The following is a 22,256-nucleotide window of genomic DNA, read 5'->3' as shown; positions in this document are numbered from 1 at the left end:
GCTATAAGGAATTATAGGCACATAGTAAGCATGCTTATTAAATGTACTGGATGAATTAAATGCATGAATGGTAGCACATAAGAATAAATAGAGAAATACATTCATACAATGAATATTTTTAAGTAATGAATTATTTAAGTTTGTAACATCACTAAAATCAGGAAAGTGTTGAATATGTCAAAATACAACTTATGGTTATTGGGGAATATTTTGTGTATTTATAGAATCATCTGCTTATTTGAATTTTTAATTCTAAAGCCATATGATAACATTACAAAAAAGTTATACCATTGAAAGCTAACAACCATCCACAATCTCACCAAATTAATGAAACTGTATTTTCAGGAGTGCTTACTAGTTCTTCTTCTTATGATGAGTTACACATATCTGTCCTTTTATTCTTCTTTAACTTACTGTCATAAATATCTTGGTCATATTTATTGATAGCTACATTATGGTTCATCAAGTGGATGTGTCATGTAATGCAGAATGAGCTTCTTTATGTAGATATCTTTTTTCTTGGATTATGTAATTAGCCCATATCTTCAGAAGAGGCAGTATTAGGTAAAAGTATATGAATTTTTTAGCGTGTTTTGATACATGATATCAAATTACTTTCAAAGGTTCTTTTGACAATTTATACTATCACTAATAGAGTATCTCACCTTACTCTTGTTATTATTGTTTATATATTGGCCAATATATAATTGGCCAAAAATGTTAGTTCATTTTTCGTAACATATAGGGCTGAACATTTTTTCTTTTCTGTGAATTATCTGTTTTTTCCTATAGAAAGTATATTATTCGAGTCTTAATTTTTTCCAACCATTTGCTTCAAAATAATAGTCTTTTGCCACTTGTGGTAACTGTTTTTTTTAATCTGTCATTTCCCTTTCCATTGTATTTTTTTAAACGTGCAAGATTAGTGTTTGTGTTACATAAGATCTGTTGATCTTTGATAATCTCTTCAATAGCATGGAAGATCCTTCTGTTGGTAACTTTAAAGATTTAATTTGTTTTTTTAAAAATTTGTTCATATTTTATTTTTGATGCTCAATTATTTAATTTATCTGGTATGCTTTTAAATTTATTTCATAATTGGCCAGTTTTTACAATACCATTTATTACTTTCTCATTTGTTCTGATATTTCCTTTCAGTTTAACATATGGTTGAGTCTGTTTGGCGTATATTTAATTTTAATGATCTACCCATCTCTTCTTGTTTTACATGATCTTTTAATTATTATTTTATGAAGTGTTTTAATATCTGGTAAGGCTAGGCTGCCCACTCCTCTAGCTTTTAAAAAAAATATATCATCAAAGTTGTGATATCAGGATTACTGATACCATATTCTTCTCCATAACCCAAGGTCTTTGAAAAGTTGAAAAGAATTTCAGTTTTTTCATCAGATTTTTATATTTAACAGTTTCAATTCTTTTGTTAATTTCTGTAGTATGTATAATTTTGATTCACGTTATTTATTTTGTTGATGTTTCAAAGTGTGTTAGCATGTATTTGAGCAAAGTTTTCCTCAGTCATCTTAGGGTCCCTGGCTGGATCTAAAAATTAAACTGACAAATTAACAGGACAAAAGCATACAAATTTATGTAATATAAGTTTATGTGACATGGGGGCCTTCATAAGGAAATGAAGACCTGAAGAAACAGACCTGCGTATTGTTATGGGAGGTTGGATGGAGGATCACAGTAGTGGAGGATGCCACAGGTGAAGGGGTATAAGGTGAATGTAGAAAACGGGGTGGGCTTGGGGGAGGGGAGAGATTTAACAAGGTCCCTGAGCTGGGATTCTTCTCAAAGTCCCTCAGTTTTGGGGTCAGGATGCTCCTCTCCTCCGGGTATGAGGATCCCCTGTTTCAGGGGAGAAAGGTTGCAGGAAGGAAGGAGTAATCTTGATTCTGCCATTTTCTCAGATTCCTTCAGCGTAAAATCTTCAGTATGCCAGTGTGCCATATTTTGGTATGGCATGTTCTGGACGCCATTATTCATCACATTTTTACATCTCTTCTGCATCTGTGTTGGCATACTGTCTCTCATATCTCAGTTTGGGTGTGTTTACTTTTTTCTCTTAGGTTTTATTTTCCAGAATTTTATCTCTTAGTTTAAATACAAATGTAATTTTATATTGTTTACATGAATGTCTAACTAAAAATGATCAGAAACCCTCTTTATGTTGTTTCTGGAAATGGAAAGGATGAGAACATACCCTTGGTTAGAGCTGGGGTTCAGGGCAAAAAAAATTGATCTGATCACCTCGTTTTTGTCTCCTGCTGTATGAAGTCACTGAGCCATTGAACAGGGACTTAAGGGGTTCCACAGAATGGGATAGAGTTGTTGTGGAGGGAACCCACCTAGGGTGCTTGTCTGTCAACAATAAAGATGACCACAGGTCATGCTTGTTTGTGATTACGCATTCTGTCAGTGCTGAAGATTTTCCTTTTTAGATGATTTTGTTGATATTTTTAAGAGAGTTAAGGAGAGGCCATTTCTATCATTTCTGTGAATTGTGCCAGCTTCCCCATCTTACATTTCTTTCATTATTCATTCTATAAATATTTGTACAAAGTAAAAATCTGAAGTGGGTGCACGGTTATAGTTCACCTCAAGCAGTGGTTTAGTCTGATCCTTGGACCCCACAGCGTCGGCATCACCTGGGAGCTGGTTAGAAATGCAAATTCTCTGTCCCCCCAGTACTGAACCAGATATTCTGGGCATGGGGCCCAGCAATCTATGTTCATCAGCCATTGAGGTGATTTTGATGCCACTAAAGGTTGAGACCACTGGCCTACTTTATTTATAACCCCTTTGAAAAGCAGGTTTGTACTGATTTTCCAGAATCTTTCATGCAGTAATAAAAAAAATATCTTGGGAGTTTGGAAGGATTCCTATAGAGATCTAAACCTCTTCTCTTCTCCCTCTTCCAAATAATTGTTATTGAGTAGGTCACAGTACCCTAAGTAAAATTCAGGAAAGTTTCAGATGTGACGTAAAACTTTTAGGAAATTGGCTGTTGTCTAAATATCCATCACACAGAGCTTCTAGCCTGAAATTTTTTAGTCCTACAGGAAAAAAAAAAAAAAAAGAAGGAAACCACCCAAAACATGGGGTAACACTTCATAATTTATACAGCATTTTTATGTATTGTTTCTGGAAAAAGTACCTTCTGTCAACATATCACAGAATAGCACTTTCAAATGGAGTTGAACCAGTCCTTGGCCTGTGTGACTCATCCTGTCCATTTGGTTATCTGTCCATCCCTACAGGAAGGACAGCAGTCTCCATGCTACCTGAACTCATTCAAGGCCACTAGGCTCTGCTGCCAACTTCCCACCTTTAGCCTTGAACAGGTTCAAAGATCATGAAGCCTCTGCCCACAGATTGAGTGCATTTCTCACTTATCCGTTAACCTTAAGCTAATCATCCTTTAAGCAATAAAATGACCAGGAAAAGGAATCCAAAAATACCTTCAGGTTTTTTATTAATAGTTACATTTAAATTTTTTTTGAAATATCACTGTCAAATTCAAAAGGTCTTAAATTCCTTACTGCTAATCTGATGTTCATATAATTTTACCAAAACATAGACAGGATTTGGGATTACCTCTTCCTTCCTCAATGAAAAGTTAATAAAAATAGAAATGTCATATTTAAGAACTGGACATGATCTTCTTATGGATCTCATCCACCACCCCCACCTTCCCCCTTAACCAATGGGCATCCGAGGCTAGAGACCCACAGCTACACCAGCTCACCTGGGCTGCCTTGTCCCTGCCAGAAAAAATAAGGTACAGTTCAGCATTTCTGTCTTACTCTCTTCAGCAAACCTTGTACACATTGTGTTTCTGCAGTATCAATATGCTAATATTCTAGATAGTGGTCATTTCCTTCAGGGTAATTGACAGAAATTTTTAAAGTGTTCCAGAAGTTTAGATATTAGAATAGTGTTTGTTTCCTGTGACATGGGTTTAGGAAACAGCTGTTCAGTAGCTGCTCAGAATTTGGTGACGACGTCTCCTGAGAAGTTGCCATGAGCTCTTTGTTGTTTAAAAGTTATTTATTCTGACTGCCTGCAATTATTCTAAACCACCACACTTTAGGTAAGGACCATCCTTTCTTAGTTGCATGTTAAGGAAATAAAATAAGTACCATTTGGTTCTTGATAAATGTGTGTAAGGGGTATTTGTGTGTGTGCATGTATGTGTGTTGGAGGAGGGTGAAGAAAACTTCTGTAAAAAGTCATTTCACTTTCTTTTTAGAAATGTGTTTATTTTAGCATGCTCAGGAGAATTAATTTTTGAAATACCAATTCTGAGGAATAAGGGCTCTATAATACTTTAGAATACTTATAGAAAGAATATATGGTATAAAGTAAGTCTGTCGTAGAGAGTAATTATTCATGAAAGCTAAATAGAAAACCTTTAAAAACTGTGGAATCCTAGGGCACAGAAGTTGATATTTTAAAGATCTATATATAAAAACCCCAATTCTAGAAAAATGTTTTAGTGTATCTTTTTGGTCCGATCTGAGACAGCTTGTATTCATTTTTTACGGTGGGAGCAAGAGGTTGTGTAGACTTTAAAAATGGTTGAGTTTGTATTTTGAAAACTAACGTAAGGCAGAAATAAAACATAGCTGTTAAATATAGTACAAGTGCAGAATTAGTGGGTTTTAAAATGAAGGAAATCTTGTTGCATTGTATATTTTTTCATTGTCTAACAAGTCCTCAGTTCCTGAATAGAATTTTTTAAATTAAATGTTTTACTATGTCCAAATGTAAAGAAAAGTAAAGTTATGGAAAAAAAAGAAATATCTCAAGGAACTAAAAGTACCTTTAGAAAAGAAGCAATAATTAAAATATATAAGAGGAAGTTGAAACTTGTTTCTAACAGACACACGCTCTGGGGAAAAGAAGGGAGATAGGTAACAGATTCCTTGCATTACAGTTAGTAAGTCTCACCAGGTGCTGGCAGAGTGGGGGCACCCAGACAGGCATGGTGATGGGGATAGGAAATGGAACAGCCACTCTGAAAAAGAGTTTGGCTGTTCCTTTCCAAACCAAACAGTGCACTTATCATATGACCCAGGAATTGCATTCTTGCATATTTATCTCAGAGAAAGGACTTATTTTCATTCAGGAACTAATATACTAATGTTCATAGCAGCTTTATTTATAATAGCCGATAGTGAATGAATGAATTCAGTGAATGACTGGTTAAACAAACTGTGGCACATCTATACCATGAAATTCTATTTAGCAAGAAAAAGGAACAAATTGTTAGTGCATGCAACAACTTGGATGACCCTCAAGGAAATTTTGCTGAGTGAAAAAATGAAAGGGTATACACTTCATGATTCTATGTATATAAAATGTGTGAAATAACATCCTATATAATAATCAACACTAATAAAAGAGAAAAATGGTAATTGGCATACGAGCTACCCTTTTCATTGGCTAATCAGGGCTATATGCAAATTAACTGCCAACAAGATGGTGGCTAATTTGCATATGTAGGCACAATGCAGGGAGGCGAAAGGGAAAGCAGGAAGAAGCCCCCTGCCACTGACAGTGATCGGAAACCCAGGGGGGAGCTAAGAGCTGGGGGGCAGGGCAAAGGCGGCCCCAGGGAGAATCAGGTGCCTTTTCCGCCCTGGCCAGTGACAGCAGGAAGTAGGGGTGGAGCCAGTGATGGGAGCTGGGCATGGTCAAAGCTGGCAGGTCAAAGCTGGCAGTCCCAGGAGCTAGGGGTCCCTTGCCTGGGCCTAAAGCGGAGCCCACTATCGCGGGGCCGCTGCAGCTGCGGGTCCCCGCTGCCCGGGCCGGACGCCTAGGCCAGGGGCGTCAGGCCTGGGCAAGGGGCCGATCCTGTGATTGGAGGGTGATGGGGGTCAACGCCTGAGGGCTCCCAGTATGTGAGAGGGGGCAGGCTGGGCTGAGGGACACTCCCCCACACACACACCCAGTGCGTGAATTTCGTGCACCGGGCCTCTAGTCCTATATAATAAAAGGGTAATATGCAAATCAACTGAACAGCAGAACCACTGGTCATTATGACGTGCATTGACCACCAGTGGGCAGACACTCAACTCAGGAGCTGCCCTCTGGTGGTCAGTGCACTCGCATAGGGCTCATGGCTGGTGAGTGCAGCTGCGGTGGCGGGAGCCTTTCCCACCTCAGCAGCGCTAAGGATGTCCAACTGCGAGAGGGTGCAGGCTGGGCTGAGGGACCCCCCCCTCCCTTGAGTGCATGAATTTTGTGTACCGGGCCTCTGGTAATTATAGATTTGGAGAACAGGTTAGTGGTTAGGAAAGGAGGGTATGGTTACAAGAAGGTGATCTGGGCAACTAAGATAGTACAGTTGAATATCTTGATTGTGGTTGTTACACAAGACTGTACATAAAACATCCGAGGGCTCCCCTGCCTGGCCCCCAAACACACACAATGCATGTGTGACTAGTGAAGTCAGACTAAGCGCTGTGGAAGGCACCAGTGTCAACTGTTTGGATTTTGATATTGTACCATCTTGTTTATACATAACATTGCGGAAGTTCAGGGTGAATGCACAGGACTACCCTATACATTTTTTTACAACATCCTCTGAACCTGTAATTGTTTCAAAGAAAAAAGTTAAAAACAGCAATTCTTCCAGTGATACAAAAAAAAAAGATTGAATATAGTAATTTCATCTAGTTCACGGAAAACAGAAAACCTGATGTATGTACACCCAAATGTTAAGTTGTGGTCATCTATTTTTGGTGATTTCAGAGGACTTTTAAAAATTCTACCACACTAACAGATTTAGGTATTGTCTTTTAGAGGTCCTGTAGTTTGACAGATGGTTAACAGTTAAGTTTTATCAAAAACAGTTTGGAAAGTATTTGCTTATTATTTGTATTTAGAAATTTGTTTAGAAATTTACAGAGATTTTATATTTCTGCCTTAATCGTGTCATATTTATCTTAGTATCACAAAAGTCATACTCTCCTACTCTCCAACAGTATAAAAACATCTGAACTCTAATATTTAAATCATAGGTTTTAAATTTATTCTTAGTCTGTTATTTATCTTGAATGAAAAGTTCTCTTAATCTTTAATATTATGAAAAGATTACCAAAATTTTTCTTAACTCATATTTAAATTTTATTGTTTCTCTTTTAACATTGAAGAGGTTCTCACTAACTCTTCTACTAGAGAGGGTTATCCTGGTTTTCCTCACATCACCTGTGCCCTTCCTCCCAGCAGCTGTGGGCCATTTTCCGGCCTAACACCTCACTGTCTTTTGCTACTTAGAGCAGTGCTGTTAAAGGCTTAGCTGTGGAATAGGTTGAAATGGTTCCTAAAATGAGCCTGATGGATTTTAAAAACTATTTCATATATTTTGTGGAACCCTTGTGCCCTATTAAAACTTATAATTGAGAATTGATTATGCCATCTTGACTGATAATGGGATTCTGTTGTTGTTTTGAGTAATTTATCCATTTGAAATTGGTAGTGGTTGCTAAAGTGGAAGTTGCAGTCAGATAAAACTTGAGCAATGATCTGGAGTTGAAATAAAAGAGAAACAGACCTGGGTAGATAATGGAATTAAATTATTACTCCTGACTCCTGGTAGAAAAACTACTGCAATTCTTTCATGGTTTTGTTTTTTTAATCTTAAGGCTATGTTTTGCAGTTGTATAATTCTTTGTGTTTGTTTTGCTTTCCCCAGTATAATAAATGACATCGTAAATGCAAACAAGGCATCATTTTTCCTTATAGAAGATGTCCATAATTTGTATTTTTCTAGAGTCATTCTAAATTCACATGCTACTCACCCTCTAGATTTGAAATATTCCCTCAGATGTCCTTCCATCATTTTGCTGTTCCCAAATGTGGTTGTTTCTTGGTGAAAACTGGGCTGGTGATTCCAGGACAAACAGCAGAATTAGAACATCCTCATGCAGGCGTGCGGCTGAGGGTGAACCTTCCCGGCTGCTGAGTGGGACAGTGGTTCTGCCTTTGCTCTGTGCTCTTCCTCCAAGGCCTGAGCGTGGAGCTGGAGTGTGACCGTTCACCATCAGTCTCGCTCAGTGGCAGCTCTGAGGTGCAAGGAGCTCTGAATCAGTGTGCGCCCATATAGGGCAATTGAAGTATTTCAAACAAGTGTGTAAAGTGCTTTAAAACTTAAAACAATTGTTTTCTTCCTTTTTAAACAAAAGTTATTTTAAGTTTCCTAATCCAAACCTCCCCTTTTGTGAGGTTGAGACATGATTAGAGTTCATTCCCATACTAAAAACCTAAGATAAAAAACCATAGGACTGGTTGCGGTCAGAATCTGGCAGGCGCAGTGACTCCTGGCCCACCACCCTAGAGTGGAAGGCCCAGACCAGCTCCGATTTAAAATGAGTTAAAGAGGGTCACCTGGGTGAGGTACAGGGCCTGAGAGAGAAGGGGCTGCTTTGGCATTGGCTGCGCTGTGGGCCTCACCATTCAGGCCTCACCCGAGGTTTGCAGTCTCCTGAACTCAGCAGCCATCTCTGCCAATAATGAGATCAGCCTGCATGATGTCGAGGTCTATGGCTTCAACTATGACTACATGCTGGCCTAGTACGCAGACTCACTGCATCCAGAGATGTTCAGTGCCTCCCGGGACATCCTGATTGAGCACTGCAAGTACCCAGAGGGCATTCGGAAGTATGACTACAATCCCAGCTTTGCTATCCGTGGCCTCCACTATGACATTCAGAAGAGCCTTTAGATGAAGATTGTTGCCTTCCATTATGTGCAACTGGGAATGGCCTAAAGGGGTCTGCAACCTGTGCCAGATAAGGAGGTGATCGACCTGTATGGGGGGAACCCAGCACATCCCACCCTACCAGATGAGTGACTTCTATGGCAAGGGTCTCTCCATCAAGCAGTTCATGGACATCTTCTCGCTGCCACAGATGCCACTGCTCTCCTGCGTGGTGGGTCACTTCTTGGGCCGTGGCCTGGAGTTTGACCAAGCGCACCTCTACCAGGATGTAACGGATGCCATGTGAGATGTGCACGGGAAAGGCCTGAGGTACCAGTGGATTGAGTGGGACGTGGGGAAGTACATCCTGAGGGGATGAGACGTTCGCCGTCCTGAGCCGCCTGGTGGACCATGGGAAACAGTTGTCCCTCATCACCAACAGCCCTTACCGTTTCGTGGACAAGGGGATGCGGCACGTAGTGGGTCCCGACTGGCGCCAGCTGTTCGATGTGGTCATCACACAGGCGGACAAGCCCAGCTGCTTCACCGGCCTGCGCAAGCCTTTCAGAAAATGTGATGAGAAGGGCTCGCTGCAATGGGACCACATCACTAGCTTGGAAAAGGGCAAGATCTATCGGCAGGGAAACCTGTTTGACTTCCTGTGTCCCACAGAATGGCATGGCTCCTGTATGCCCTACTTTAGAGACTACCTCTTCAGTGACCTGGAGGACCTCATGCTGTGACACGGCTGGCGCACAGGTGCTATCATCCCTGAGCTGGAGTGTGAGATCCACATCATCTACACAGAGCAGTACGTGGCAGCAGGTACTCCCGGGGCTGCTGCAGCACATGCAGACCTACCAGGATGCCGAGTCATGGCAGGTGCTGGCTTTCTCGATGGAGCGGCAGGAGTTGAGGTGTATCACCAAGGCCCTGTTCAACACTCAGTTTGGGAGCATCTTCCACACCTTTCACAACCCCACCTACTTCTCAAGGTGCCTCATGCGCTTCTCTGATCTGGCCTCCCTCAGCTGCCTGCTCAACTACTGCATGGACTTCACCTTGTCCCCGTGCCGTCTGCCCCTGCAGCAGGAGGCGCCGCTCCTGGATGGACCAGCTCTTCACCGGCTGCATGACGACACCCTTCCTCAGTGACATGGCCCGCATCCGCTGAGGACACCTTTATTGTCCACAACAGGCCCCAGCCCTCCTGCCCGCCCACTCTGGGCAGCGTCTGTCCAGATGGGCAATAAAGTGATCTCGCTCCCAAAAACAAAAACAGTAGGACTTACAATTGAGAAACATGAGAGAACTGAACTGAAGCAGAAGTCTTGAGAAGAATGAAAGTTTCCAAGTTGCATAAGTATATTTTATAGAAAATCTTAATTCAATTCAAACAGCATGTTCTTTCATGAAAATCCCTCTGATGCTTTCTACATGGATCTTTGTTTTGGAGCTGCTTATTCTGGAATTGTCTTTTAAAAGGTTAGTTGGCCTTTGTGTGCAGTGTTTGAAGCATACCTAATCTGCTCCAGGGCTGGCTATCGCCTGCACGTGGGGCGTGTAGCAGACAGGCTGCCGGCTGAAGGGAGACAAAGGGAAAGCCGTCCTCTCAGTCTTCTTTCTGCTCTTGGGAGCGCACTCTGATATTCCTTGCATATTTATTACTGGCACTGAGAGGTAACTAACTCCGAATTTTCTGGTTCCTGGTAATGCTTCATATCATTTCCTTTTAAAGAATCTGCTGTCTTAAATAGTGCTGATATTGACATTAGCTGTCAGCTATTGGTCAGTGCCATGTGTTTGGTGATTCACATGTGTTACCTCATGTAATTCTGCCAACAATCTTATGAAATAGGTCTTTTTACCTTTCCTGTACAGAGGAGGAAGTGGAGACACAGAGAGATTAAGTTCATTCTAGCCAGTAATAGATGTTCTGGACTGGGCTTCTCTGGAAGCAGAGCCCGAGATGAGGATTTTTCTGCAGGAAGTTTGTTTGGGAGGTGATCCCAGGAAGCAAGAGCAAGAGAGCAGAGAGAGCGAGCAAGGAAGAAAGTTAATAAAGGGATGGATTATTCAAGTTGCTGCCACAGCCGAGGGTCTGCAGCTCTACCAGGACCTCTGAGTTGTGTTCAGATGACTTCTAGAGTCATCCACCCAAAGGATGGGAAACTGTGCTGTGGTACACTGACTTCTGTCAGCCTTCCGGTGAAAGCCACCTTCATTCCCCAGAATTTGTTATGCTAGCTTTTCTGTTCCAGGATTCAGAGGATACTCCGACCAGAAAGTCATATAGGTACACAGGCATGGCCTTGCGGTGGGGCCTGTGGGCATATGAAGGAGGTCCCACAGAGCTGCCTTCCAGAGTCGCAGCTGAAATCAGGTAGGCTGAGGGAGGGATGTGGTGTGAGGCACCAGAAGCGCCGGCTAAAAGGGATAAGACCCCAGCCCCACTGACTGATTCGGAAGCTGTGCTCTTTTCAGGTTCCATCTCCCTGTAAACAAAGATATGAGGTGCATGTATAAGTTAGGGTGGTGTGGAGATATAGACTGCACATCATCAGTCTTATACATAGAATTACATGTCCTTGGGAAGATTTACTTTCCTGTTTGTGATGCTTTGGTTAATGATAAACTTGTGTTTCTTGCATGTATGTAGATTACAATAGAAGAATGCCCAGAATATTCTAAGTATTGGATACTATAACCAGTTTGGAATAAAAATATACCCCATTATCGAGTTTTTAAGATACATATCATGCCTACAGGATTTTATAAAACTCAGAGTTGTGAAGTGTGATGTTGAGTGTGGGTGTAAGGCAATGACTAAGGCAGATCAGCCATATGGAGCTTGCTGATCATTGTACATACTGCTATGGTGTGTTTTTTGTTGTTTAAAAAAATTTCTTGGTAGCATCCTAGAGTTTTTCATTGAGATATAATCGATATATAACATTGTATAAGTTTAAGGTGTACAACATGTTGATTTGTTGTATTTATATATTGCAATATAAATACCACTGTAGAGTTAGCAACACCTCCATCACTTCACATAATTATCCTATATAATAAAAGACTAATATGCAAATTGACCAAATGGCCAAAAGACTGGTCACGGTGACACGCACTGACCACCAGTGGGCAGACGCTCAGTGCAGGAGCTGCCCTCTGGTGGTCAGAGGGCTCCCACAGGGGGAGCGCTGCTCAACCAGAAGCTGGGCTCAAGGCTGGCGAGCGCAGCAGCAATGGTGGGAGCCTCTCCAACCTCCGCGGCAGTGCTAAGCATGTCTGCTGGCTTAGGCCTACTCCCTGCTGTCAGTCTGACATCCCCCGAGGGCTTCTGGACTGGGAGAGGGCGCAGGCCGGGTTAAGGAACCACCCCCCACCCCCCGCCAGTGCACAAATTTCTTGTACCGGGCCTCTAGTCTTTTATAACACAATATTGTTGACCATCATCACAGTGCTGTGCATTAGGTCCCCAGGACTTACTCATCTTCTAACTGCAAATCTATACCTTTTGACCAACATTTCCCCCATTCCCCCACCACCCAGCCCCTGGTAACTACCAGTCTACTTTGTTTCTAAGAGTAGATTTTTTAGATTCTACATATAAGTGATATCATACAATATTTGTCTTTGTCTGACTTATCTCAGCAAAGTGCCTTCAAGACCCATCCATGGGTTGTCGCAGATGGTAGGATTTCCTTCTTCCTCATGCTGACTGATACTACGTTGTGTATAAGCACATCTTCATTATCCATTCATCCAGTGACACTCAGGCTCTCTGTGTGTCTTGGCTACTGTGAATAATGCAGTCAACATGGGGGTGCAGATATCTTTTAAATATCCCCTTTTTATTTCCTTTGGCTAAATACCCAGAAGTGGGGTGGCTGGATCATATAGTAGATCTATTTTTAATTTTTTGAGGGACCTTCATATTGTTTTCCATAGTGGCTGCACCAATTTACACTACCACCAAGAATGTACAAACATTCCCTTTTCTTCACATCCTTGCCAACTTATTTCTTGTCTTTTTTGATAACCATTCTAACAGGTGTGAGGTGATATCTCATCATGGTTTTGATTTGCATGTCCCTGATGATTAGTGATGTTGAATATCTTACCTTGTACCTGTTGGCCATTTGTATGTCTTCTTTGGAAAAATGTCTATTCAGATCCTCTATGCATTTTAATTAGATTTTTTGGTTTTTTTTGGTTTTTTGTTTTGAGTTTGTGTAAGTTCTAATATCCCAACGTTGTTGACACTATCCAGAGATGAACCTGAGGGGGAGAGTGTCTTGGGTAAAATTATTTTACCGTGTTTTGGGCCCTGTGTTTATCCCAGGACAGTAAGGTAGCTGAGACTTTATTCTCCTGCCAAACTCATCCAAGCACGGTATCTGCCACAGGGTAGGTGTTGCACAGTATTTGTTTAAGGTAAAGAACTCAAGTTGTTCTCTCTTCCATTCTCCAGCTAGTCAGATTTGGGCAGGGCTCATTGGAGTATCCTATACTGCTGCAGAATGAATCACTACAACCACAGCTTAAAACAGCACAAATTAGCTCACAGTCTATAGGTCAGAAGTCAGGGTCTGGTGTGACGACTAGGTTCTCTGCTCAGGGTCTCCTGGGCTGAAACTGGTGTCAGCCAGGCTGAGGTTTGTTTTCTTACTTCCTCAGCCCTGCTTTGAAGGATCACTGCTCATTTTAATTATACAATTCTTTCACATTATTTCATTTAAGTTCCACATTCATATTGGATTAATATTTCTGTCCTAAATTTTCAGATGAGTAATGTAAGGTTCAGAAAGGTTAACTGAGATTGCACAGTTAATAAACAGCAAAGCCTTTTCTACTAGTCCACAATGGCTATATTGTTGCTCTTTAAGAAACATTGAGTCCTTCCTGTGGCCTGGCTCTGAGCAAGGTGATAAGATATTAAAAGGAATAACATGATCACAGTTCTCCAGGAAGTCCAAGTCTTTACCAGTTGTACTGTGATGCATGTCCACTACAGAAGTTTGCTCACAGTGTTATGGAAACCACAGGATGGAGCACAAATTCTACTTGAGTTGAGGGATTAACTGAGAAGTCAATCTTGAAAGACGAACATCTCTTCTGGAGAGAGTGGGAGATGTGGGTGGGAAGGTCATTCCAGGCAGAGGAACAGCATGAGCAAAGGTGGCAGGAACAGTGCAGCCGACTGGGAGGGAGGAGTGATTGTATTGCAGTCAGGACACCCTCCAGAGTTTGAGAAGCAGAGTTTGACACTATCAGCTTAGAGGGCAGATGTGAGTAGGTATTTATACCCACTTTCTATCTCAGTTTCTTTTCAACCCTGACCCAAATTATTCTGTTTCCTTAGCGGAACTAGATGCCGAGCACACCCAGAAGGTCCTGGAAATGGAACACACCCAGCAAATGAAGCTGAAGGAGCGGCAGAAGTTTTTTGAGGAAGCCTTCCAGCAGGACATGGAGCAGTACCTTTCCACAGGCTACCTGCAGATAGAGAGGCGAGGCAAGTGGCGGGCTTCTTGAGTGTGTGCAGATGGTGTCGTGTGCACCCCCAAAGTGGGGTGTGGTGTAAAGTCCTCCAAAATCAGAGTGAATGCAGCATATTTGTCTTGCCATTGTTTTTGCCTCTTTCTATAGTTCTGGGCTTTAGTTGAAGATATTTAGAAAACATAAAATATGTTACTGAAAAAAAGACAAAAGAAGCATTACCCATATTATACAACACAGAATAATTCCTAGTACTGTTTTAAAATGGTTCTTTCTAGTCTCCGTGTGTGAGTCTGTATAATTGGTATCAAACTGTACATATATCTGGCTTTATATCTACTTTTTCTTAATACTGTGTGGGATCTTTCCCCTGTTATTATTAAAACTTCCTTGAAAGATCTTTTAAAACCTGTATCTTTGTTGTCAGGGTGAATCTAGTTGAGCTGTAACTGTGCTGTGATGAACATCTAGATGCATGAATGTTAGGCTGCATCTCATAGCTCCCAAGAGCAAACTGAGTAGCAGAGAAATGAGGTACCAGATCCTCTATCAGCCTCTCCTTCCCAAGACCTGGGAGTGGTGGGGGCAGCAGGAAGCATTGGGCAGCTTACATTTATCTCTCAGGTGGGCAAGAGGGCCGGAGCAGCCTCCCAGTCCCAGACAGTGTGGAGAAGTTTCCAGAGCTTCCCCGACTACCTGCCTTTCTGTCCCCCTGGGCATCTCACCTCTGGAAACCCCTCTCCTTCCCAGATATCTCAGTGCTGGCTGTGGGTGTTGTTCTCTATACAGACTCTCACCACAGCCCCCAGTTTATTTCTGTTACCCTCACTCTGTTCCTGGTCAGTTAGCTCTGTGTCCACCCCAGGAGAGGTTTAAAGAAATCAAAGAACCAGGAAGGAAAATAATGTAGGAAAAACAAAACAGTAATATGTGAATGGTCAGAATGCACTGAAGACTGCATTATCTAGACAATGCTTTTTATTTTTTTAAATACATCTTTATTGTTGAAAATATTATATATGTTCCCTTTTTCCCACCATTGACCCCCTCCAGTCCTCCCTGCCCCTACCCCAGGTCTTCAGCTCCCTATTGTCCATGTCCATGGGTTATGCATATATACATACAAGGTCTTTGGTTGATTACTTCCCACCCACCCACCTCCCCCACCTTCCCTCTGAGGTTCTACACTCTGTTCCATGCTTCCATGTCTCTGGATCCACTCCATTCATCTGTTTATTTTGTTACTTAGATTCCACATATGAGTGAGATCATGTGATACTTGTCTTTCTCTGACTGACTTATTTCACTTAGCATGATACTCTCCAGGTCCCTCCATGCTGTCTCAAAGGGTAAGAGACTCTTCTTTTTTACTGCTGCATAGTATTCCATGGTATAAATGTACCACAGCTTTTTTATTCACTCATCTACTGATGGGCACCTGGGCTGTTTCCAGATCTTAGCTATTATAAATTGTGCTGCTACCAGCATAGGGGTGCATACATTCTTTCTGATTGGTGTTCTGGATTACTTAGGATGTATTCTTAGAAGTGGGATCACTGGATCAAATGGCAGTCCATATGTAATTTTTTAGGAAACTCCATATTGTTTTCCATAATGGTTGCACAAGTCTGCATTCCCACCAGCAGTGCATGAGGGTTCCCTTTTCTCCACATCCACGCCAGCACTTCTCATTTGTTGATTTATTGATGGTAGCCATTCTGACAGGTGTGAGGTGATACTTCATTGTCATTTTAATTTGCATCTCTTTGATGATCAGTGACTTTGAGCATTTTTTCATATGTCTCTTGGCCATCTGTACGTCCTCTTTGGAGAAGTGTCTATTTAGGTCCTTTGCCCATTTTTTAATGGGATTGTTTTTCTTCCTTTTGTTAAGTTGTATAAGTTTCTTAAATATTTTGGATATTAACTCTTTGTCTGATGTATCATGCTGGGGTCCAACCCCAGCAGGTCCGGGGGTCCCCAAAGGTGTGGACGGAGTCGGCGAAGAAGGAATGACACGGAGACAGCGTTCAGTTGATCAGCAGCCTAGCCAGGATCTCTAGCCAGGATCTCCAGCCAAGTTCTGGTCTGGATCTCCAGCCAAGTTCTGGTTAGGATCTCCAGCCAAGTTCTGGCTAGGATCTCCAGCGAGGTTCTGTGTCCATGTTCTCTTGCTATGTTCTCCAGCCAGGTTCTGTCCAGGTTCTCCAGCCAGGTTCAGTCACCAGGTTCTAGTCAGGTTCTCTTGCCATGTTCTATCCAGGTTCTGTAGCCAGGTTCTGTCTCTAGGTTCTTCAGCCAGGTTCTCTCGCTAGGTTCTGTCTGTGGCCAGTTTCTGTCCAGGATCTTTTGCCATGTTCTTTCGCTAGGTTCTGTCTCTAGGTTCTGTCTCCAGTTTCTGTCCAGGATCTTTTGCCATGTTCTCTCCAGCGAAGTTCTTCTGTGTCTAGGTTCTGTGTAGGTTCTGTGTCTATGTTCTGTGTCTAGGTTCTGTCTTCTAAGTTCTGTCTCCTGTTGTCTTGTTACATCTGTATTTATACCAGTTGATTCAATCCTATCAATCTCTATTACAAAGGTTAGGGCATTTCTTATCTCCATTCCAGGGAGTAAAGATTATGTAGCTTAAGCATGATTGTTTGTAGTTAAAGTGATTAATTACCCGCCTGGCACTTAGTTAAGGGGTTTTATTCCCTCCCTAACTTCAGGGGAAAATCCCTACCTGGGGAAACAACCTTTCTCAGAGAGGTGACCTTGGTTAAAACACATAGTGCCAAGAAGGTGAGCAAACATATTAAGATCAGTATGCCATATATGCCAGTCCCCTTGAAACAGCAAGGATGGACTGGCTCCCGGCAGTATCATTGCCAAATATGTTCTCCCATACAGTGGGCTCCCTTTTCAATTTGTTGATAGATTCTTTTGCTGTGCAGAAGCTTTTTATTTTGATGTAGTGCATTTGTTTATTTTCTCCTTAGTTTCCTTTGCCTTAGGAGATGGATCTGTAAACATATTGCTATGAGAGTATATGAGATTTTGTTGCCTATGGCTTCTTCTACAATTTTTATGGTTTCACGACTTACATTTAAGTCTTTTATCCATTTTGAGTTTATTCTTGTGTATGGTGTAAGTTGGTGGTCTAGTTTCATTTTTTTGCATGTATCTGTCCAATTTTCCCAGCACCATTTATTGAAGATAAATGTCTTGACTCCATGGTATGCTCTTGCCGCCTTTGTCAAATAGTAATTGAGCATAATGGCTTGGGTCAATCTCTGGGGTCTCTGTTCTGTTCCATTGGTCTATATGTCTGTTTTGTGCTAATACCAGGCTGTTTTGATTACAGTGGCTGTATAGTATAACTTGAAATCTGGTATTGTGATTCCTCTAACTTTGTTTTTCTTAAGATTGCTGCAGCTCTTTGGGTTTGTTTTTATTCCATATAAATTTTGGAGTATTTGTTCTAGTTCTGTGATGTATGCTGTTGGTATTTTAATAGGGATTGTATTGAATCTGTAGATTGCCTTGGGTAGTATGGACATTTTAATGATGTTCTACCAATCCCATGAACACAGTATATTTTTCCACTTGTTTATATCTTCTTCTGTCTCTTTTGTCAACATCCTGTAGTTTTCTGAGAACAGGTGTTTTGCCTCCTTGGTTAAGTTTATTTCTAAGTATCTTCATTTTATTGTTGTTGTTGCAATGGTAAATGGGATTGTTTGTTTAGTTTCTTTTTCTGAGAATTCATTATTGGTATATAAAAAGCCATTGATTTTTGGGTGTTGATTTTATATCCTGCGACATTTCCAAATTCATTTATTAACTCTAGTAGTATTTTGGTGGGGTCTTTAAGGTTTTCTATGTACAATATCATGTCATCTGTGAATGAGAGTTTTACTTCTTCTTTGCCAATTTGGATGCTTTTATTTCTTCTTCTTGTCTGATCATTGTGGCTAGGACTTCTAGTACTATGTTGAATAAGAGTGGTGAAAGCAGACATCCCTGTCTTGTTCCTGTTCTTAGTGGAAATGGTTTTAGTTTTTGCCCCCATTGAGTTTGATGTTTGCTGTAGGTTTGTCATATATGGCCTGTTTGGATTTGTGACTATGTATTAGGTAATCTACTACGCCTCTCAATCTCTAGTGCAGGATGGTGTCAAAAGCTGTCTGACTAATTAGATCAGGCAAAGACTCAAAGCCTCCAGAAACCCCCTGTGGCTGCAGACTGATAGAATTCCTCTTGATCTGCCCTCAGGCAATCGTCCACAGGTGTAGTAAGAGTTTTCTTCAACAGGGTGGAGTAATTGTTTCTGCCTGGAGGCTAATTGTTGTTCTCAGTCTCATAAGGGGCAAGGAGTTTTCCAATAGGGTGGGTCAGCTGTCTTCTCCCCAGGCAATGCCGCCTGCATAGCAATTGTCTGCCTGAGAAAGAGACCTCTGCAGCTTGAGGGAATGGCTCAGCACAGGAAACCAGGGTGTCTGCCTTCTGAGGTCTTACCCCAGAGCCCTCGATCCTGGCTTCTGCTCACCCAGCTCCAGTCCACTTTGCTGTTCCTCTTTCAGAGCACAAGATGGGTGGCTCCACAGGGAATTTTATGCATTGGCCCTTCAAGAGAGTGCCTGAATTTCTAGCCCTCTCTCCCTGGCAGACAGCAACCCCACTGCATTTCACAGCCAGATATTATGTGTGTAGCCTTCTCAGTTCTGTTGCTCTCTGCTAGGGGGCCCAGCTGGGGAATTAGACCCAGAGTTCTCAGTGGCAACCCCCCACAGCTGAGATATCCCTCCAGAACTTCAGCTGCTGCCTGCCCTTTCATACCTCTGCCTCTCCTACCAGCCTCTATGTAGTCTCCACTTTTGGTCCTCAGTTATCAGGGTTCTCTCCAGAAAGTCTTCTGTTGATTATTTAGGAAGTTTTTTTCTGTATTTTAGTTATAATTCCAGTTTGGACCTGGGAGCATATCCATGCAGCATCCAGTTACTCCATTGCCATTTTAATCTCCAACAATGCTTTTTAAACTCACTGTATGGATTTGAAGTTTAATTTCTTTATCTCAGTCAGCTCTCCCTCTCTGTACTCCACTGACCTAAAATCTTCATCTAGAAAAGTCAGCCTGTTTCCTCAGAGTATGTGCAGTGTTCAGCTTCCTTAGTGTTTGGTGCTTTGCTTCACAGATTTGTGCTGTCATGGGCAGGAGCTGAGAAGGACATCATCCTAGTCAATTCAAGCTGCCATAACAAAATACCACAGATTGCGTGTGGCTGAAACAACGGAAATTTATTTCTCACAGTTCTGGAGGCTGGAAGTCCTAGACCAAGATCCTGGCTGATTTGGTTTCCTGCCAGAGTCCTCTTCCTGGCTTGTATCTCATTCTCCTCACACGATGGAGAGAGAGCATCTCTCTGGTGTAGGGTACTAATCCCATTCTGAGGGCCCCACCCTTGACCTCATCTAAACCTAATCATGTCCCAAAGGCCCTACCTCCAAATACCATCACAAGGAGGGTTAGGGCTTAAACATACAAATTGAGGGGGGCACAAACATTCAGCCCACTCAGATACAGACACCCTGGCAAATTTGATCAAATTTGAGCACAATGAGACATTACATCAAGAGCAGGTGGGACAATGAAGAGAACAGGAATAGAAATTGTTATTGCTAAACACTTTAATGCTACCCTCATTCAGTTTAGTGCAGCAGACGTTTCCTGAGCACCTGCTAACTGTTCAGCACACTCCTTGGCGCAGAGGAGGCAAAGAGAAAATGGAAGTGTCTCTTAAGAAGCTCCTGTTCTCAGGGAGACCCATGAACACCCCAGTGGGTTGAGAGAAGCATGACAGGTTCAGAGCCTGTTTCTGTTTGGCAGATGGGCTGGTTGTGATGCAGGGCCCTAGGGCCAGCGCAGTGGTTCTGGGCAGGAACGTGCTCATCACCACATGTTGAGCAGGCAGCCGCTAAACATTAAGGAATTGAATTGTTTTTGGTTTTGAGCTCTTAAAACAATAATTTTCGTCAAGTTTAAAAAAGTATTGGGCTCATTTTTTTTAAGGTAAAAAAATGGAGTCAGGTATATGTTGCCAATATGTGTGGTTTTGGAAGTATTAAAGAAGAAAATGAGGGGATGTGGGTGTTTTAGCTTTCTGCTTCAGCTAGAGTTGTAAAGACATACACAAATGACAAATGTCATGTCCATGTCCCTGCAGCTTATTCAAACCCATCCCTGAGACGCCCAGCCTGGCGAGTCACACGTTCCTTTCTTACCTTGTGTTCATCTCCAGGGATGAACGTTTAGAGGAATCAGTCAAGATAAAAAGTCACGTCCAACCGGCATGGCTCAGTGGTTGAATGTTGCCTATGAACCAGGAGGTCACGGTTCAACTTCGGTCAGGGCACATGCCCAGGTTGCCGGCTCCATCCCTGGTGTGGGTGTGCAGGAGGCAATCAATCAGTGATTCTCTCCCATCATTGATGTTTCTATCTTTCTCTCCCTCTCTTATATATATACTAGAGGCCCTGTGCACAAAAATTTGTGCACTGATGGGGGAGGGAGGATGGGAGGGGGAGTCCCTCAGCCCCACTTGTGCCCTCTCACAGTCTGGGACCCCTCGGGAGATAACCACCTGCTGGCTTAGGCCCGCTTCCTGGGTGGCAGATGGCAGGCCCGATCCCTCGGTGCCTGCCCCACCTCCCCAAGTCGCCCACAAGGCAGGGCCGCCCCGGGTTGGGTTGCACACGGGACGCCCTGGGTGGGTCGCACACAGGATGCCCAGGCGGGCCAGCCAATTGCTGATGCCCTGCCCGGGTGCCCCGGGTCGGGTCGCACACAGGATGCCCTGATGGAGGCCAGGCGGGCTGGCTGATCGCTGCTGCACCGCCCGGCTGCCCCGGGTCGGGTCGCAGATAGCAGGCCCGGATGATGGCAGGGCAGGTGGGATGGTGCTGTCCTGCCCTGCCTGCAGTATGCAAATTAGCCGCCCTCTTTCTTGGCGGTTAATTTGCATATCATGCTGATTAGCCAATGGGAGGCGTAGCAAAGGTATGGTCAATTACCATGTTTGTCTATTAGATAGGATAGGGGTTTTTTTAATCACATGATATTTTGGACTCATTCCACTAAATCAGAAGTAGCAAGTCTGAATCTCACTTTCCAAAGCATCTTTTTTTAATTAAGACAAAGGCATGGGAAGTTTTATCCAGAAAATGATCAGAGTAAAGGGTGAAGGGATATCTGTGAGCACTTGGTGGGTGGTGAGACTGGAGGACCTACAGAGCAGGCAGGGAATCTCGTGTGCTTGAAGGGGAGTGAAGGCCATGCCAGCGTGCTGAGAAGCAGAGGGGACCTGGGACCTGCACATGCCCAGCAGATCAACGTACCAGTAGAACAAAATTAGGTCCTTTGTAAGACCCTGATCCAGGTTTTGTCTTCCACCTGATTTGACTTCCGTTTTCTTGGGAAAGCATTTATTTCTTTCATTTTATTGTCTAGTGCCACGGTATTGACAGTGCAGTTAGTGATAAAAAGATCACCGTGGAGATGCCCTATTTTGTTCCCGTGTATCCCTACAATTAGTCCTCAGGATCCTGTCCATCTCTGCTGAGCTGGCAATGCAGCAAAGTCCAACCTCTGGAGCCAGGGGTGTCCCCTGTACCCTCAGACACTGACTCAGCCCTCAGGTATTCCAGAGTGGACCCAGTCCTGGGGAAAGAAGAGGTGATATTGGAGCTGGCGGTAAAATTAAGTTAGAAAAGATAGAATAGGTATATACCTATCCTGACATTCACAGTGTCCCCCAAGATAAGATCCAGAATGCAAAAATGCTCAGACACAACTGCCAGTTTATGATTTTAATTTTGTATGATTATCTCATTATGATGGTTTTATATAGAACTTTGAAACTTACTGTGATCCATTATTGGTTTTCTTTTTTAATCCTCACCTGAGGATATTTTTTCCATTGATTTTTAGAGAATGGGAGGGAGGGAAGAGTTGGTGGGAAGGGAAGGGGGGAGAGAGAGAAACATTGATTGG

At 42.6% G+C, this 22,256-nt stretch overlaps 1 protein-coding gene and 1 pseudogene across 3 annotated transcripts in view; both read left to right on the top strand.

Moving 5' to 3' along the window:
• Positions 1 to 22,256, top strand: part of DTNBP1 (dystrobrevin binding protein 1) — a 151,664-nt gene that overhangs the window by 120,618 nt on the left and 8,790 nt on the right. For 2 of the 3 annotated variants that reach the window (XM_059688684.1, XM_059688686.1), the window contains exon 8: positions 14,094 to 14,246. The exons of the other annotated variant lie outside the window; for it this stretch is intronic. In XM_059688684.1, coding sequence (XP_059544667.1) covers positions 14,094 to 14,246 — 153 coding nt within the window. The remainder of the gene's footprint in view (positions 1 to 14,093; positions 14,247 to 22,256) is intronic. 3 annotated transcript variants of the gene reach the window in all.
• LOC132231901 (5'-nucleotidase domain-containing protein 2-like) lies at positions 6,262 to 10,397 on the top strand (annotated as a pseudogene).

This window comes from Myotis daubentonii, chromosome 3 (assembly GCF_963259705.1).
Source record: "Myotis daubentonii chromosome 3, mMyoDau2.1, whole genome shotgun sequence".
Lineage (NCBI taxonomy): Eukaryota > Metazoa > Chordata > Mammalia > Chiroptera > Vespertilionidae > Myotis > Myotis daubentonii.
Note: the sequence above shows the minus strand (reverse complement) of the source record. Positions and strands in the feature narration are given on the sequence as shown.